Source organism: Zonotrichia leucophrys, chromosome 2 (genome assembly GCF_028769735.1).
Source record: "Zonotrichia leucophrys gambelii isolate GWCS_2022_RI chromosome 2, RI_Zleu_2.0, whole genome shotgun sequence".
Lineage (NCBI taxonomy): Eukaryota > Metazoa > Chordata > Aves > Passeriformes > Passerellidae > Zonotrichia > Zonotrichia leucophrys.
Genome location: NC_088171.1, coordinates 58,976,816 through 58,996,322, shown reverse-complemented (window position 1 = coordinate 58,996,322; position 19,507 = coordinate 58,976,816). Strand labels below are relative to the sequence as shown.

At 39.2% G+C, this 19,507-nt stretch overlaps 1 protein-coding gene across 2 annotated transcripts in view; it reads right to left on the bottom strand.

The window, feature by feature from the left end:
• Window positions 1-1,715: 1,715 nt before the first annotated feature.
• Window positions 1,716-19,507, bottom strand: part of TGFBR1 (transforming growth factor beta receptor 1) — a 39,627-nt gene continuing 21,835 nt past the window's right edge. Inside the window, exons 6-10 of one of the 2 annotated variants that reach the window (XR_010439153.1) lie at window positions 19,328-19,484; window positions 13,220-13,344; window positions 12,453-12,583; window positions 2,748-11,112; window positions 1,716-1,989 (exon numbers count right to left, since the gene is read on the bottom strand). Coding sequence is in view for 1 of the 2 variants with exons in the window: in XM_064705114.1 (XP_064561184.1) it covers window positions 10,987-11,112; window positions 12,453-12,583; window positions 13,220-13,344; window positions 19,328-19,484 (539 nt within the window). In the remaining variant the exon portion in view is untranslated. Of the gene's footprint in view, window positions 11,113-12,452; window positions 12,584-13,219; window positions 13,345-19,327; window positions 19,485-19,507 lie in introns of both variants that reach the window. The other variant, XM_064705114.1, reaches the window with a different exon arrangement.

The following is a 19,507-nucleotide window of genomic DNA, read 5'->3' as shown; positions in this document are numbered from 1 at the left end:
TACCTGTCTTATGTTCCTTGCTATTATGATTTTCTCGATATAATTGTTTTTAGCTTGTCAAATGACTCCCAAGCCTTCCTTAAGGAAGAGAGATGAGGCTTTTTCTCAGAGTGTGTGTTTCACTGTCTCACCTGTGAATACATGGATATTTGTCTACTTGAGTGGAGGTACTGGACCAGGTAAAAAAACATCAATCCACACTAAATTGTGCCTAAGCAACACCAAGTGATGGAAAACTATCTCATCTCTTATCTTCTCTGTGATCATCTCTGACTTCAGACAAACCTTCCTTGCTTTTTAGGAAATTTTCCAATGCATTTCTTTGAGAACAGCCTGACATGAAAACCTTTGCTTAAGAATCAGCTTTGTTTTCTTCTCTCAATCCTGCAAAGTCTGAGAAAACTTTGAGAAAACTGAGGTAAGCAATGTCCCTTCAGTCTGACCATCTTTTTCAGGCCCACAGTCACATGCTTTGCAAGGACTTGTAGTTCCTCCTTTCCAAATGTCAGGATTCATCTAGGGAGATAGTTTGAAACAGGCTGACAGGGAGCCAGAAAAAGCACACAGGTCTGTATTTGTGGGATTGATTCACAATCTCATCAGTCACTCATAAGTAAAATATCTGTAATAATTTATAAAGTTCCTGCACTCCAGCTTAGACACAGTAAACAACTCACTGGAGAGATGACACCTTCCTGAACTTTGGCCTATATACATCACCTCCAATTGTGCTCAAGACTTTAAGGAAAAACAACCACATGAAAACACGCGGCTCCCCAGTGACCAGACCCCTGCCAGAGCAGTTTTGCCTCAGGAATCAGTCACACAGAGCTAGTCTTGGAAGCTCCTTCAACACCACTGCTTTTTCAGAAATATGTCTTTGCCTTGAGCAGACCAGCTAATTTTTCCAGTATCACTTAGATAAGGCATGTGGCTGCAACTAAAACCTTCTGGAGTGCAGAAAAAATATTTTCAAATTTCTTCTAAATCTCTTTGCTTCCTGATCAAATATGAATCTTCAGGAGCTCAGTCACTATGTGTAAGAATTGTCATAACCCAGGACTGTATGAACATGTAAATGAGAAATACAAACCAACCCAGATCTATAAATATTTGAATTTCTCATAAGTTTTATATTTATCTCAGGGTGTAGCTGCCTTAGTAATTATGTCTAACAGATGGACACTGAAGGAAACGTTGGTTTATACTGAAGTTGACGAGCTTCAAAGTGACATCACTGGTCTTTTGATTTGATTCTATTTTTACCTCTGTTTTTTTGGTTTTCCTAAGGGCTGTTGTAAACAAAGAATTTTTTAAAGCACAGATTTTAAAAATTCCAACAAGAACAGCTGTCTTTTTACAGTTAAAATAGGGATAACATGGTAATGATCCTTTCACCCCAGATAACACCGAATGGTCTCTAGTCTTCTCTCTCTTCCTTTTCCACCAAAGCAATTTCATTGGAAATTAAATTTTTTCTAGGAATTTTTTCTAGTTTGAGTTCAGATATTTTCCAGGATGGCATCATAAATAATACAGAGGTCTACTTCTGTAAGTCACCCCATGAATCCTGCAATCACAACTTATTTTAAACAGAAAATTATACAGAAGAAACAGAGCATTGCACTTTGCTGTATTTTACTGTACACTTTAGTACTGCTTAATGTGTAAAATTCTTGCAGAGGTTTTGAACATTAAGGATACTGGAGTCACAGTCTGTACCAACAGAGATATTTTATTCTGCAAACTTCAAGCACACAACAGAGATGTTTCACCCTGTAAACCTGGAGGAGTAAGGGGACAAAGCAAAAGCAAAACAACCTTGTGTGAAGTATTCTGTGTGCAGGGGTGTGCAAGTTAGGGAGCTCATGTCAAGAGAGGTCTGTGAGAATTCTTCTCCCTTCATCCACAATCATGGTAGGACTTCAAGGAAGGGGAGATCCAACTGCTGGGTAAAATTTCTCAGAAAGTCTCCAGCAAAGAGCCAGGCTGTACAAAAAGCAAGAAAACCTTGAGAAATTTCAGAGAAAAAGACCCTTTTCAAGTCAACTAAACCAAAACAACTGCCTCCAGCTTTTCAAGTAGCTTTCTGACATGGAGTAGGAAATGGAACTGTGGGGATAGATGGAGAACTGAGTGCCAGTGACTCAGAACACTTGACAGCAGGAAGAATTTTGTGTTAGCTAAAACAGAGGAGTGAAGTAAGCAAGTCAGCAAGATGAGTGCTGGAATTGTCTTTCTCCATACTACAACACTAAATACACAGAAAGTGCAACACAGAAATACTAAGATAATTATTCCCAACAGAGAAGATCCACTGGATGAAAAAAATCCCCAAGCTGTCATTCAGCTTCTACAAATGAGCGGCATGATGTGAAAACCAGTGATATCTAAACATTTATTATCAGTTGAACCACAAATAAGTTTCTTTAACTTCATCCAGGTTTCAAATGGTCTAAAGAAAACATCTGTTCTTAAATATACTGCCTTAGCATAAATTATTTCTTTTAAAAACAATTTAAAAGTATTTTCAGCTGCTGAACACAACATCATTGGAAGAGGAGACAACAAAACACATCTGGCTACATAAAACTGCAAAACTGGCAGCAGCAACACATCATTTTGAAGGAAGACATCACTAAGAACCTAACCACTGCTTTTGACCTAGAACTCAGACTAGTAGAATTATCAACGGAGACAAGTTACTTTCTTGTACATTAAAGAAAATGTTCTTTAAAATGGCTTACCTGTTTGTACAATTACACTGAGATTATCTGTATGCAAGCTCTCAGGTAAATTTTACCATATGAGTTTCCTCAGTATTGTACTTCAAGCCTCCAGCGACTGCAGCGACAGTAAAGGCAGCAAAGCATCCACCCCTCCTTCTCAAGCACACGCTTATTTGAAGAACCAGAAGTGATGGACTTTAGGAGAGAGGCTGTGAACATACTGCATATACTGATAACACAGCCTGAAGAGGTTAAAAAAATTGTAATATGTTTTTCTTTGCAATATTCCCTTCTTCTTGAAGTTCACAGAATCATAGAATTGTTAGATCTGAAGATCTCCTAGCCCAAGCCCCCTGCCAAGGCAGGGTCACTTAGAGCAGGTCACACAGGAATGTGTCCAGGTGGGTTTTGAGTGTCTCCAGCAAGGGAGAAGTTCAATAATCTTCCAAGGGTTTTGAGAAACGGCCATGCTTATCAGCATGCTCTACCAGCAAAGATATGAGGCTTAGGAGGCTGCATGCCTGCAATCATGAGAGCCTCTGCACAAGGAGCCTTTGCAAGAGATAGCAATTAGCAATTTGACAATATTACTGCAGTGAAGAGACCAACAGTCCATGGACCTTTCAGACGTGGATAGATGGAAATGAGGATCTCTGCAAGAGCTCAGGTCTCACAGTACATAATTTAAAGCCTTCTATCATCTAGCATGGAAAAGAGTTATCTTTGCAAAAAAAAAGCATAGGCAAAACATTTTCCTGAACAAAGGTAAGAAAAAGGTAGCTCGCTGCCATGAAGAATTGTCCAGAGCTGAGTCTCACTGGCTGTTCTGGTATTAACAACAAAACTCTCTTCATGGAACATGTAGGTTAGAGAGTCCAAGCCACAGCAGGGCAAAAACCAAAAGAAACACAGCTTGACTCCACTCTTTGGAAACACATAAGAATTAGACAGCAACTGTAGTATCACAGAATTCTTGCCATTCTTTACCCCATTCCTGTACTAATTAAGAATCTGAACAGTGGAACTACACACACGTTTCCCACACCCAAAGTATAGAAGGAAATGGGAAAATTTCATTAATGCAAATTAGCAATAGTCCAGAGCAATAGATAAATTATTACAACACAGAGTCAACTTGGAATTTATCACTAGCTCTTGTTCAGACAGAGTTGCTTATTGCCTTTGCTTTCTAGGTTTTCAGATACTTAATTTAATACTGTAATAAAGTAGATGTTTTCTAGCCCCTGTGGATTGACGACCAATGCCAAGAATCAAAACAGTGACGCCCAGTTCTGGATGTACAAACTTCTGTTGCCCAAGCTATAAGAGCCAGGCAAGCAATCTCAGGACTGGTCCAGTGCATTGGGGCACAAATCCTCATGGAAAACAAGTAACTGCTTGTCCACATTAGCAGGTAATGCAGAGCCACCAAAACATAAGGACAGATCAGAACAGCCAACATTAAGGACCCCCACTTCAGAGGCAGACGCACACCCTGCAAGCAGCTGCCCCAATCCCAGTCTCACTGGCTCCGGGCCTGGGGCTCAGTCCCACTCCAGCCACTGGTGCCTGGAGCCACACTGCTGGCACTGCAGACACGTGGGCATCCGTGACCTGTGGTCACACTCCTGCTGCTGACACTCGAGTTTGCTCACTCTGCTCTTTCCCCTGGCTTCTCCACAGACCCACAGGACCTCCCTGCTGTGCTCTGGCTCCAGCTGCTGTGCTCAGACAGCCCTGCAGCCCCAGAACTGAGTTCCTTAGGCAGGAAGGGATTTAAAAATAAAGGAAGAGGCTGTGCTGGGCGCAGACAGACTGGCACACTGATTGGTCTGCTATTTGTATATGACCCACTCTTTTTATCTCTTTATTCCTCTATTTTCCCATGCTCACTCCTCTCCAGGTCACCTAAACCTCTCCCTTTTTCCCTGTCCTTTTTTCCTTCACTGTGCATCCCACAAGTTCTGCATCTTGCTTGGATTTAAAGGCATATTCCTATCTTCTTCACTCCTCATTTGAAAATCTACACAAATATATCTGATATTCTATAAAATTGAGTATCATGTGCCTGATTCTTCAACTGTTTACACAGATTTTCTGCTACTGGCAGGTGGGAGAGCTCTTCTCATTTTCCTAATTGAGCCAATTAGAAACACATTGTGAGGATGCCGACTCTTCATCTCTACTGAGAAATCTTTTAATACCAATAAAACACTGCAATCATGCATAGGAACATATCAGTATGGTTTGCTCTGGCTTTTTTTTTTTTCTTCCTCTCAAGAGAGGTAAAGATTTCAGGTACCAATTCAGCTCAGAGACTGGGGATTTAAATCTTATTTTCAAGAAACTCTGAGAAAGACCTAAGGGGGTAGGTTTCTTGAGCACTACTGGATTTTATTTACAGTCCAGGCAAGTTGACAAAGGAAATGCTATGCCAATGTTTCTTTTTTTTTCAAACCCAGAAGACATGGAACAACTCCAGTCACTCCAAGACAGAACTACAAGACTCAAAACCCCAGCAGCCCATCATGTTGGTAAGGGGCTTTGCAGTGTGAGATTTCAGTTACCCTTCTTCAGCAAAAAAATAAACACTGTTTGTTCAAGTAAAAACATTAGGGCTTAGCTGCATAGATAAAAAAAGCTAGTAAGAGCACCGAGCGAGAGATTTGGAATTTCTGATTTCCTATTTAAAAGGAATATATTTTCTGCCAGGACCACCCTTATGTTATTCTACAATTACTGGGTACATGACTGTGCATCAGTTACCAATGTCACAAAAATTGACAGAAGGAAATTTCTAGAACGTACTTGGTACTGCAGAGAAGTGGTTTGTTTATATACTCTTAGTTATGCTGCACCTATAGAAAGTAGGTTTTGGATGCAGTGGGTATTAAAAACAATTTCTTTCAAAAGTCCCACACTTTAAAAATTAAAAATTAATTATATTGTGCAAAACAGCCAGCTGAAAGTCTGCCACTCCCTATGCTGACCTGCAATCCAAACCAGCATGCAGATCTCCTGAATTCAGTGTCTCCTCTAAAATGATCCTAAAACATCCTCACATTTAAGTTACTTGTGGTAATTGTTTGTGGTTTATGAATTTTCAGTTGTTAGACTCAGGCCCTCAAAGCTTGAAATAGAGAAAACTACGTCATGAAAACTAAGTTTGGTAGACAGCAACATTGTTATGTTAGTTCCAGGCCACCCATTTCCTCTACTACCAAATGCAGTAGAGGGATTCAGGATTTTACTGAGTTTTGGTTGCTTGCAGGGGTAGCAAAGGCCTTCCTTTAGCCACTCATGGGAGAGGGATGTGTTCTCACCAAAATAATCATTGCTCTTGTAAAAGCATTTGAAAGGAACACAGTATTTTGGTGTAGCTATAGGCTTTAGCTTTATCTGGACACCTTATAGCATCCCATTGTGGAGAAAGCTTGCTGAAAGTAACAATTTTTGGTAATTCTGTCTGAGTCAAAACTGAAGGATGAACCCAAACTCAGATGAGGACAAGATGTTCTATTTTTGTTGTGTCTAAATAGCCACTTTCCTTCAGAAATGTAACACCAGCCTGAAACTGAGTTTTGCACAGAAACACTCCACACCAACACAAGCAGATTTTACTTTCAGTTATGGGATGCACTGAGGTGCTGAGCTGCCTAAACAGACTAAAATAGACTAAATGTTATTTTTATGCAAATATCAAGAGAGAACAATTTGTCATTACTAATTTTGTCCAGGAAATGAGAGACACAAGCAATGCTCCTGCACCAACATTACTGCAGGAGGCAAGGAAGAACAGGCACTTTAGCACTATGTACATACTGCACACACATGAGGTGGATTGCCTCAGCAGTAGCAAATCCTTTTAGCATTTTTGTACTAGAAGAAATTCCTTCTGAGGAAAGGAACTCACAATAAACACACATATTAGCAGGTAAGAACATCACACACAAACCTGTATCTACCTGCAACTTCTTGTTCTGAAAGACAATTCATGCATTTTGAAAAAAATTATTTATTTTCACTGCTTTAATCTCTCTACTGTAGTGTTAGCACTTAACATAAGCATCCACTCTTCTACTGTCCTATTTACAATCCATTGAAATGTATACTCTACAAATACAATACATATTTTCAGAAATGTCAGGGAAATGCACAATTTGGTAAGGTTTAAAAAAGTGACACTCATCTGTACAGGATCCTCAAATCATCCAAAAAGTAAAATTTACAAGGCAGTATCCACACAGCTATGTAAGGGCAGGTGCTACAGTGACAAAGCAGCAAACTTGCTAATACAATAAAATACAGAAAATAAAGTGTTTTGGGGCACCAGATAATACACTTAGTACCACTGAAGTTGTAAATTTAGCAATATCCATATTTCTAGAAACATATAACTGCAAACCTGGAGAACATTCTGAAAAATATTAAACATTATATACACATGAGGTAAATGTACCTTGGTCTTTTAAGAGGTAATTTGAGTTTAAAGCAACAGATATAGTGAAGGGATTTTTTTTGTTTGCTTGTTTTCTTAAACACAAAATGATTAACATCTTGCAATCATTTCAATGGCACAATATAAACAAGGAACTAACTAAAAGGTGAATTTCATGGCAATCACACTCGGAGCCATTACTGAAAAAATAAAATGGCCTCTTACTTCATTTGACACCTTCATGTCCCCATACAGTCGATACCAATGTCTTTACTTATATACAAAGTCTTTCTTAGGATTACAAGCAGAACCATAGGAGGGTGACAGTGTGTCATACTTGGAGTCTGCTTGAGAAACATCCCAGAATTCCAGCTTTTAAGGTTGGAGGGTCCCTGAAGAATTCCAGCATTTCAAAAATGACATTTCAGGCTTTTCAGCATCAGACTATTTCCAATGCTCCTTGTTCTCCATGTCCATATCCATCTGGTCACAAGTCTGTAAACCATACTGAGGCTTCAATGCTACTAAAATGTAAAGTTGATTAAATCCACAAAACTTAAGTGAATGTGTAATGCATGTAATATTTACAATAAACATTTGCATCAATATTAATCAGAAACTGTTTTGGTATATACTCGAAATGATACAAAATTAATATTTTGAATGCTAAAATATTTTGGTCCCCCTGGATTTCCAAGAGCAGATCTGGTGATATTACAATCTTAGTTTAAAAAATACTTATGTGTACCTGTGTCCATATATATAAGATATGATCTTACACAGGTAACATTTAAAGTTACATAATATATACAGACACAGCCTTTGTAAAAGGTGTTCAGTTCATATAATGGAAAAGAAGAACAAAGCTTGAAGTTGTGGTGTCAGAACTGAGGATACATATAGCTCTATTCACAATTTTCTTGTTCTGCAGCCTAATAGGAATTATAAGGTTGCTCTAAAACAGTTCCTTAGGTCATAACACAGTGTCAAGCATCCTTCTGTGCTTTGTTTTTGCAAGCTTCTATTAGAAAGCTAAATCTTGAACAAACTAAGAGCAATTCAGGAGAGCGAAGATTTGCAGGTGGTTGATACAATATAACACACAGTTATATTGTTGACAGAATCATCTGCATGCCATGAAGCTGTCCAGTTGCTGTATATCCTCTTTAAAATGCAACAGAACTGTTCTGTATATTTTAGGAAATTAAATGTTTCGCTGATAAGGTTTTGTGGGTCCTAAAAAGAGCCATGAAAATTATTTGATTAATGATACTGTGAACACTTCTGTTACTACCAAAATTACTATAGAGATCTGAGGCACACCAGGAGCCTGATATTTCTGAAGTAGGACCTGTACCCTTTGTATCTGTGGTAAGGACCCCAGGACACCTATGAAAACTTGAAATGTAACAAAGTTACAAAACAAAAAAAGTTGAATTGCTAACTAGGAAGCCTTTGAAATTAGATGGAGACCCTGATCTATTTTCCTGATGACCTGTTTTTTTAAAGTATCTGTAGAGATATATAAAACTTGCTAGAGAGGCTGCCAAGAAGAGAGGCTTGGGAGTTATGTTATATTCATTTTTTAACATTTAACTGAAAAACTCTGTGGTGCTCAACTGTCCATGCACACAAAGGCATATTTTATTTAAAATACCTACATGAAGTAATTTTTAATCTGGCTTTGATTGACAGAGGCTTGAAGCACATAAGCCTCACTTGTCAGATAATGCCAAACATAAGTGTGACAGCTGCATGTATGTTTAAGCCTAATTGGTTTCTAAGAACGTCTCTTATTTTTCCCTTTTCTACTGGATACTGTCTTCCAGTAAGAATAAACTCATCCATTTTGTTGTTGACAAAAGCATTTCATTATTTGCAGTTTGATCTCTGAAGGTCTGTAATTCTGACATAGTTTAAACTCATCTCCAAGCAAGCAGTAAGAATACAGAAATAAACAGAAATTAACGGTTAAGGCTTTTCTTGGGTAAGGCTCGTGTCACCTATGTAGCATCTTCTTCCTGGTCCTCATTCCTCTTCCTGCTTGAGCTGCCACACATCACCAGGGCACAGAACTCGACTGTGCTGCTGCCAGCAACCACCCTGCCACTGCCACCCTCTCGGTAACAAACTCTCAGTGGGCTCTATCCAAGGGATGAACGGGAAGCTGAGTTAAAGGTTGCCACGTGTGCTGTGTAATGAGATGGGCACTGATGTGTTCTGAAGAGTGGCAGCTTAGGCAGCATATTAATTACCAAGCACATTTGCATACTGAAATACTACTGTTTTGGACATGAATGAAACCAAAGGCCAACCAGACTCTTGCTAAAATTGAAATTAAAAAAATATCCTGGTAACAGCAGGTTTTTGTTGTACGTTGGGGCAGGACGCAAATTAATTTCTAAACAAGTTTGTGAAAATACTACGATACTCTTAAAAAACTCAGGGAAATCTTGACGAAAGCCATGCATATTCTTCTGTGTTCTTACGACAACACAAGTCACAATAAGCTTTGTTCTTCTAACAATGAAGAGGATTGCTGGAATCCCCTGATATTTGTATCCAAAGACCTACAGCTCACCACCTTCTCTAGCTCACCACTTTGTGTATGAGGCACACACAACATACATGCACATAAAACTTATAAGCAGCTTTGAACTGTCTAGTACAAAAGCCCAAATAACTTCTCTAATGACAGGTGCACTTAATCATTGTGTAATTGCAAATATTGTTCTTTGAGCCTTAAGACTCAGCAGAACTGCACAGAAAATATGCTTTTCATACTTATTTAATGAAGCAAAATCTCCCTTAACATTTTACTTTTCTTGCTACTTTTCTGAAGTAGATAGGTACTTCAAGCATTTTAGAAGTACCACTTGATTAAAAAAAAAAATCTACATAATTATGACTCATAACTTGACAATTACAAAATATGACAGTGAATTTACTAGCTTACACTATTTAAAACTCCTACAGTGGTTTCAAAAGTCAGATTTTGGTAAAATTGCAGATATTTTATCAATTATGTACTCACTGTTGCAATGAGTGAGATTTAGCACTTAGCTAAGCAAAGGAACAACTTTTAACTTGTATTTTTGAAACCAAAAGTACCATAGGCTTTGTACATCCCTACTATTTTGCATTAAAAGACTCAAAAGTGGCACTTACTGGTGTAATATAATCTATTTTGAAGGCAATGTAATGTTCTGAAAAAGTGGAAAACCCCCAGTAATCAGGTATAAAGTATAGTTGCATAAGTTATGTTCCCACAACTGAATGAGGTCAATTTGTAAGTCAAGGTAAGAGTCCAAAAGATGCACCACCTTAATAGCTAGCTCCAATAGTATATACTCCAATATTACTCCAATAGTACATTCACAATCTGAATCAAGGAATCGAGACAGTGGTTCAGAGTAGTCAATGTACCAGGCAGGAATAAAGTTGCTTTAAGAGCCATCAATGCACTGTAGAACAAAATAGCGAACCAGTTTCATTTTAGAAGTGACCTCCTACTTTTAGCACAGTTAACTAGCCAAGATCAGCTATCAATTTCCCAAATGAAAAAATTATAGATTAATGAAACTAGAGTACATGATGTTTTGTCAATAACCTGGGAAAGAGGTTCATAGTGCACAGAAAGACCCAACACAATTGTTTAGCACATCCACAAAAATCCTAAGTGACGTTCATTCCTATGAAGTACTAAAAGGCAGCAATATCCTTCTGTTCCCCCAGTGAGGTAGAACAATTAACCTTCTTAGCACGCCACTCTGGTGCAGAAAGGGATTTTTACAGTGTTCTTCGGTAGCAAATCCAGGATTACATCTTGATCCCCTCCTGTTGACTAAGTTGTGATAATGTTTTCTTAATGCGCAAAGCTGTCAGCCGGGCAGCTCCGTTGGCATACCAGCATTCCCGCATAATTTTTGCCATCACTCGTAATGCCTGCAAAGGAAACACAAGTCATTAGATGCACTGCTGTTCCAGTGTAGCCCATGTAGCTGCTGCTCTGTCGTAGACTCTTCAGGCATTTCTGAAATCCATTACTAGTACTACAGGTGCATAGGAGAGTGTACTGTTAAAAAAAACCCAAAAAACTTACTTTATTTACAGATAAGTAAAACTCTTTAAACACTGTAGAGCAAACCTGATATTTTTCAGTAGATTTTGGCCCACAAAAATAATATTTTAATGAAAAATTATTAGCTTGTCTGCAACTGTTTTCTGAATTTTCACATCAGACAAAAATACACCCTTTTAAATTGTACTTGCAGTTAAGGAGTTACTTCAATGCATAGCAATTAAGTTCATGAGCTGTCTTCCTCAGATTGAAGCTCTGCAAGGATTCTAAAAATTTTTCAAGTATTTTTATCCTTCAGAGAGCCAGTCTTTGAAATCTGAGTCCTTCTACATGTTCTTTGTAACAAGGAAAATAACAAAAACGGCAGATTAAATAAAGTAACAGCTCCAAAGTACCATGAAAGCTGTATTACCTTAGTCATTTTAATCCTGATAACTACCTGTCTCACAGTTTGTTGGTGCGTTCACCACCTTTCTCTCCTTCCTGTGCACTCTTGCCCAACTCTTAGCCATGCATTCATTCCACACATGCCACAACCCAGGTTCCCTCCTCTATCCAAAGCACCTCATCCTTATCAGTACCTCACTGCTCCTGCAGCGAAGCTGTTGCCCCAATCTGTGAGTCACTGGCTGTGACAGAGCAATGCTATGGAATATTCCCTCTGAGCAGTTTGGGTCAGCTGTCCTGGCTCTGGTCCCTCTCATGCTCTTGTCCACCCCCAACTTACCCGAGAAATGGAAAATGCCTTGAAGCTGTGTAAGCACTGCTCAGCAACAGCTAAACCATCAGTGTGCTATCAGACTCTTTTGGCCACAAATGCAAAACACAGCATTATGCAGCCTGCTATGAAGGACACTGACTCAATCCCAGCCAGACACAGTACAATTTATTTACAATGATGCTTCCTGCATAACGGAATTCAGACTAGCTGTAATTTATATTAGCATCGTCTATGCTTCACAGGAAGGGATCCTAGAATCCTCCATGCAGAGTTAGCTATTAATTTTTATGAAATTACATTTAAATACTTATGTATAACCAAGGAACAATGCTTTTAATAAAACCATAATGATTAGAATGAAATTAATTAAGTTCTCCTAAAAGCAGCTCTTCTCCCTTCAACAATAAGCATGATTTTTAAGCCACTGAAATCACTAAAAGCTCTAGTATCCATTAAAGCAGCTTTAGCAAGGTTAGTTAATACCTCACAGCTCTGCCATCTGTTTGGAATATTGGGCCTTAACTTCTGTTCACACACAACTTTCCTCATTTCTTCAACAGAAGGATCTGAAGGAACGAGGTCATAGTATGGCAACTGGTAATCTTCGTGGATTCCTGTAACAGGTTGAAAATAGCTTTATTTTAGATAACACTGGATTATGTATTCTTCACTTTTTACTGTGTTCCTTATCAGTACCCTACCAGTTCTTGGCTTTCATTTTTAAAAGTTACATCACAACAACTGACAAATAAATAAACAAAAATATTTAACCACACCTTAGAAGTGTTTACATTACCCTTAAAGGATCTAAAATTTATAAAATTGGAAGAGATAGAAGCTACATCAAATCTTTCACATGCTATACTAAAAACATGCTTCTTCAGAGCACATGATGGATAACAGCATGCTTCATTTTAAATAAGATATAGATTTATCTGAACACATAGCTAGATCTTGTGGTGTTTGCCTCTTGCTCACAAGAGTATTAAATTTTACCCTTTTCTCTCCTCTATGTAAATATTTGGAAAAAAAGAATAATATTTCCTATTTTCTTCAACAAGTATGGTCTGTCCATTTAGAAAGAGGTTGAATAGACCAGTTATCATTTACAGGATTAACAACTAGAAAGTCTGAGATCAACTGGCTATTACTTTGCACTGTTTTTTGAGCAAACTGTTTTCAGAACCTGAATAAGTTTAAGTTCCTCATAATTCCCTAATATGTCCCATTTTGTAAAGATTGCCACATACCACCAATTGAACACCGCCGAGCTATTTCCCAAAACACTAATCCCATTGCATAGATGTCGGCTCGTTTGAATGACTCAAAATGTTTCATATTTATGGAATCATCTAGGACTTCAGGAGCCATGTACCTGTGTGGAAAAAGAAATTATTTCATAAACACTTAAGAATATAAAAAATTCAGCACTACTGATCAGCTCAAATACAAAATAATGTATTTTTGTGGAAAAGGAGATAAAAGAAAATTCTGCTTCATTAAGATTATCCAATCAGAGACAATTCAATGTAAAGGGATAAGTAAACTAAGAGAAACAAGCAGATAAATAGGGGGAATAAGTAAAATGTGAAACAATAAACTAGAGCTATAAACCTGACAGAGAAGGCACAACTGAGACAGTGACAAAGACCAGAAGTCTCCAGTTCTTCATTGACAGGCTATTAAGAAACTCCAGGCCTAACTTTATAGAGGTGCAGTCTGGACTGCTAATACATGGGAAAGAAGAACACCACAAGGATTGAGGATATTGAAGGAAGGCCTGTGCAACTACACTATGCTTATCAAGGAATGTTCAGGACACAGGGAACAGAAATGTGGCAACAGATAGGAAAGGGTAGCAAAAGGGCCTGTGGCATAAAAGGTTGCCAGTCCGCACATGCTCATCAGTATATCCTACTTAATTAAATCCCAACTATTCTGTGCAATCTCACTCTCAAGCCCATGTGCACATGCTCTCTAAGAACGGTCAGCAGCTGGAGGCAGGCATGGGTCTGTCTGTTCAGGTCTAGCAACTGCAGCAGCACAAGGGATGAAGCTGAAACTACAGAGAAGGAAGGGTCCAACATCAGTAGCTGGAAGGGGAACTACAGGTCCTAGGACCATGTCTGCAGGTGGTAAGAGCACCTATGTGGAGCTAGTGGTCATTCTGTGAATGAATTCTGGGCCAGCAACTGTAGTCTGATAGAAGGTGAAAGAAACCCTGGTACCAGCAACTGGAACAAATAAGTGGGTCTGCTTCAGCTACTGAAATAAAACTGTGAATCATAGGCTTCATGGTCACAGCTTACAGGCACTAGCTAGAGCAGAGAAAGGGAATAAGAAAAACAGAGTAGGGATCTCTCAGCACCAGCAACTGGAGTGGGAGTCACAGGCTGCAAGGTCTGCGTGCCTGGGCACCAGCTGCTGGGCTGAACAAGAAGATTCGGATTTCTCCAACCCTGCACAGCTGGTGTGCAGGACTGTAATTAACTAGCAACCTTCAAGCCGGTCTAGCCAGCATCCAGGCAACCTAGGCAGGGATATTTGCCAGGATAAGAGTCCATGCGGATATTTGAGGGAATCCATACAGGTAGGCATGCATACAAATACATCAGCTGTTTGCTGCTGTGCATTAACCCAGCTGGTGAGTATGAGATCCATGGAGTTCAGAGCATTAGACACAGCAAGCCTTGGATAGATGGTTGAGCAGCTCAAACATACAGGGAGTTGTGAGGCTGCAGAAGGGAGTATGTACTTTCACTAATGAAGTTCAATTCTGATCAGCTGAAGAGAAGGCAGGAGACTTGGCTGTCTATATTTATGTTTTATACAAGCTCTGACAGTGTTTCATGTGGGTGTTGAAGACAGCACATGGTGCACAGCAATCTGTATAATCAGCCCTATCAGTACAATATGTGTCAGTGTATGACTGGTTGGATCCCAAGAAAGAAAGCAGCAGCCATATCCATGGGCCTCAGATGAACAGAGCCCTGGCCCTTTGGAACACACCAGCTGGGCTCCAAGGGTCAGGCTAGAGGAAGCCCCACTTCCTGTAATCTGAAAAACTATAGCAGCCACTTAAAATATCTCCTAACAAGCCTAAAGCAGGAGTAGACAGGAAGTGCTGGTTAAGAAATCAGCACTGTTAAAATTTTTTTGACAAAAGCCCACTATCATTGCAGTACCCAATTTTTCATTATACAGTTTGCAAATCCCACCCTAAACCATGCTTTTTAAAAAAAATTAGTAAATTATGTGGGTTACAAATCAACAACTGTGCACTTTAATTTGGTTTACCCACATTTCCTGCAAGGAGAAACAGCTCCTTGTAACCAAGTTTCTCTTAAGAAACAAGGCCTGAAAACCCATCATGGCATCCAAGCGATTGTTACCTTGGTTGGTGAGTAAGTCTGACATGGGAACACCAAGCAAAACACCAGTGCAGACCTTACTGCAAGAGCTACTGACAGCAGCATCCCTGCTGGCTGCTGGAAAGAGTGAATGTTATTTGCTGCATTAAGTCAACATCAGTGGTAGCACTGCTCTCTCATTCTGATTGGGTTCTGGCAGCTAAATCCAGTATGTGATGTTTAGCTGAGCTCAGTGTGTTTCTCCACATCACTGCCCCAGCAGTCTCAGGCTGACACACCAATGAAGCAGGCCAACAGTCGCACCTGGGCTTTGAAGAGCAGTGTTGAGAGGTAAAAAATCAACAAGTGCAGAATACTGGAGTGGAATACAGTGCCAGGCAATAGCTCTACCTCTGGAACAGCCACAGAAGCCTAGACATGGTTTCATTTAATCAACAGCATTGTAGGATTTTCTTTTCCAGTATCAGGGATGGTAGGCAGAATGCAAGACACACTGCTTAAAAGAAATTTCAGAACTCCCTCAGTACTACAGATATTCTTACAGAAATTACATAGATATAAGGAAGCAAGGACTATCAAGATATGTAAAAAATTGCAACAAATAGTTGCATTTGTTCTGAATTACCCAGAACTTCAACAAAGTTTGCTGAGAGTTCTCCTAAGGCATACAAATTCCTCAGAAGTAATAAACACAGCACAAGCAGAGGACAACTGTCTGAGTTGAGTGTAAGGTTTACTTTGACAGTATTTATTGAATGGAAGTGGAGTATTAAGTATTGTTACAATCTTTGATATGGGTGAGGTTCAAATTGTTCTGGTCCACCCCTATCAAAGATGTTTTAATCAAGAATGGAAGATTGTGGTAAAGACCTTAATGCTCTCCAAGGATTCTGCATTACGGGATACTCTTATGGTACTTCATGTGCTTGACACTAAGTGATTATCTTGGAGCCTAGCAGAAAGAATATTTGATCTATCTTAAGATGCCATGAGGATGAAAAGAGTGATGGACCTGAAAAAACAGTAACTAGAAACCCCAACCATGGTGCAAGATATCAGCCAGAAACACTAAACAAGCAGTAAAGGAGATTCTCTTGACTTCCATGAACCATCCAAAGAACAAGGTTTTTAACAGGAAAGACCACAAGAGGCCTGAATGTGGCAAAAAATCCCCCCTCTACGTAAGTTCCATTGGCAAATTGACCTCTTACTGTGGTCCTCCATCAATGCATTTAGATTGGCTTTGGCTTCCATGACACAGAATGGTGAATGACTGCTGGGAGATTACTGCTGGAACAAGAGACGCGAAAGGCAAGGAGGTTGTGTAGTGAGGTCAGCAGCTCAGCCATTTCATGGCTGTTACACAAAAGGGAGAGAAATAGGCATTTCCTTGTCAGATTATGTGTTGGAAATGCATTGCCTGGCAGAAGTGGTATTTCAGGTTCTGGAGAGAGCAACTCTGTTTCATCGACTAATTCTGACCTTCTGAGCAAGGTCTGCAGCTCAATATCATCCAAGAACAAAAGGATAAGTCTACAAAGAAGGGTATGAAATGTGTTGAGCATGGTCTTGACAAACTTAGGGTGCCTGCTCTCCCATCTCTTTTAGTCCAAAAGCCCAGTACTAGTTGTCTGAATTTCTTGTACAACATATAGGGAGCTTTGTGTCATCAACCATACCCATAGACAAAATGTCGTGTGGCATCTCCTTTCATCAAGCCTATACTCTACAAGGTAGAATTCTGCCCATATTTTGTTTAGGTAAACTTCTAAGAAGCCCACATGGTAAGAATTTGCTGCTAAACTTCTTTTAAAACACAATGTATCTGAACTATCAAAAGTAACAGCTGGGCCACACTTCTAAAAAAATAGGAGGAGAATAAGGGTTTTTTACTTGCCTCAGGGAGTGAGAGAGAGATTCTATTTCCTTCTCAGTTTAAAGCTCACATTCCCTGCTTTATGTTGCAGGCTGAGCTGTGAAAGCACACAGTTCACCCCTCTGGTAAAGCTAAGCCTCTGAACAGAAAAGAAATAAAGTCAGAGAATTCAGTCAGAAAGTGGGATCATCAGTTTGACTCAACACCCTGATCACTCACACAAGAGTAAATTTGCTTGCTCCCTAGACATACATTTTTACAACAATCATTAGAAAAACAGACTTCACCAAATCTCCCTGAACTTATACACAAAGCTTCCATGTGCAGAAGAGGTACCAGCAGCAGCAATCAGTAGGAGTTACAACTGTCACTGAACAGGTAAGACTTGAACTGTATTATGAAAAATTAATCAGAGGTGCAGTTACTTACCTAAGAACACACAAGAGGAAGAAGAAGGGTCTAAGTCTTTTACAAGAATGAGTAATTTTCAGAGAGGTAGAAATTACTAAAGCCTTTAAAAGGGGAAACAGATTTAGTCCTCCTGCTGCCCACTGCAGCAAACAAGAGTTCCTACAGCTTTCCCTCGAGAAGAAGCATAAGACAGATGAACAAGCAATTTAATAATGCCTATGCAAGAAAAGATCCGGTAAGTGGGAACTGCAAACACAGCTGAAAGGATGCTTTCTCCAGTGCCAAGACTAAAGAAAGTAACTGATTTGTACATCATTTTCCTTTGCATGTAGGTGTAGTAGAAAATTCAAAAATCGCACGTGGCATGTGCCCTGCATGCAGCTAAATTTGTAATGATGAATTCTGAAAAAAGCTTGCTACCGGACACTTTGAGAAGGAATAATGCTCAGTTCCTTATAATTTAGAAGTAGTTCAGAAAATAAATCTTGCCTGACCATTTGTGTGGTATTTTTAAAACTGGCAAAGGACTAGTATAGCAGAGCTTTAGAACAAAGTAACTTCACAGTGTACACATCAGTAAAATAAATTTTCAGTACATATTCTAAAAGCTTTAGTTAACTGAGCCTTAAAATAATGTTTAAGGGTTTTTTCCCTTCCACAAAGACATAGCTCAAGGGGCATCCCAGTTCACTGTAAAAACCTCAATCAACCCCCCACCTCGAAGTATCGCTTACTAAAGGGATATAGAAAAAAAAGTGGCTGTGATATATAAACTGGAGATTGGACAACATCAACACAATTTTTTCAAACACTGCTAAGCCATATGGGCTTGCTTAGCTGTCACACATTCAGCGCTGTGTCAAACTCCAGTTTTACACAGGCATTAGAAGAATGAATTTCAGGCATTAGAAGAATGAAAAGCTGCCCACATCCAAAATGCTTGATGTGGTTCACTGTTAGTGCTGCTACGTCTGTATGCTGTATAGCTACATGGATTACTAAGGGAAATTTATTTATAGCTTCCAGTTATTACTGCCTGAAAGTTCACCAATGATAAATTACTCACAGCAAGTTTTATTGCACTTGTGCTGACTCAGTTAAACAGCTCTGAATTCTTCTAGGGCAAGAAAAATCTCTATTTCCAAATTCAGAAAAAGCTTTTAAGACAGACTATATTGACTCATCCACTTAAGATTCTATTTATGCATTAAATGACAAAGATGACTGTTTTAACTTCTTGCATTTCTTTAAAAAATGTGATTCCAAGACAGCCCCGTGTCCAAGACTGTGCACCTTGTATGTTCTTCCACACAAGGCTTCACACTGACAACCACAGCTTTTTACTGTCACTACCAATATCCTGTTTTACACTCCTGATTTCCATGCAATACATGGCAAGAAGGAGAAAGAGAGCCCTGAAGTCTCTAAAATCAGTCATGAAATCTCTTAATTGTTTGAATTAATATTTGTGCCCTACAACACTTAGCAAGTTTTCAGCATTTTACACAAGCCAACACTGAACGTGCCTTCTAAGCGCCTACCATCTAACTGAAATACCAGCTGACAAGGAAGTGCCTAAGAACTCTGCCATTACATTTTCCTGCTGTTTATATTTCTATCAACACAAATTTATATGAGACAAGAAAAACCAAAGCACTTTATCATACACATTGCCAGATACATCACATAAATGATTTTACCTTTTTGTTCCCACTCTGTGGTTTGGGGCGATGTCAATTGTGTCTGTAGCTGAATCGTGCCTAACCGCTAATCCTAGATCTGCAATGCAGCATGTTCCATTCTTTTTCACCAATATATTTTTTGATTTTAAATCTCTGTGGGCAATTGCTGGTTTGCCTGTAAAGGAAAAAAGAGAATTT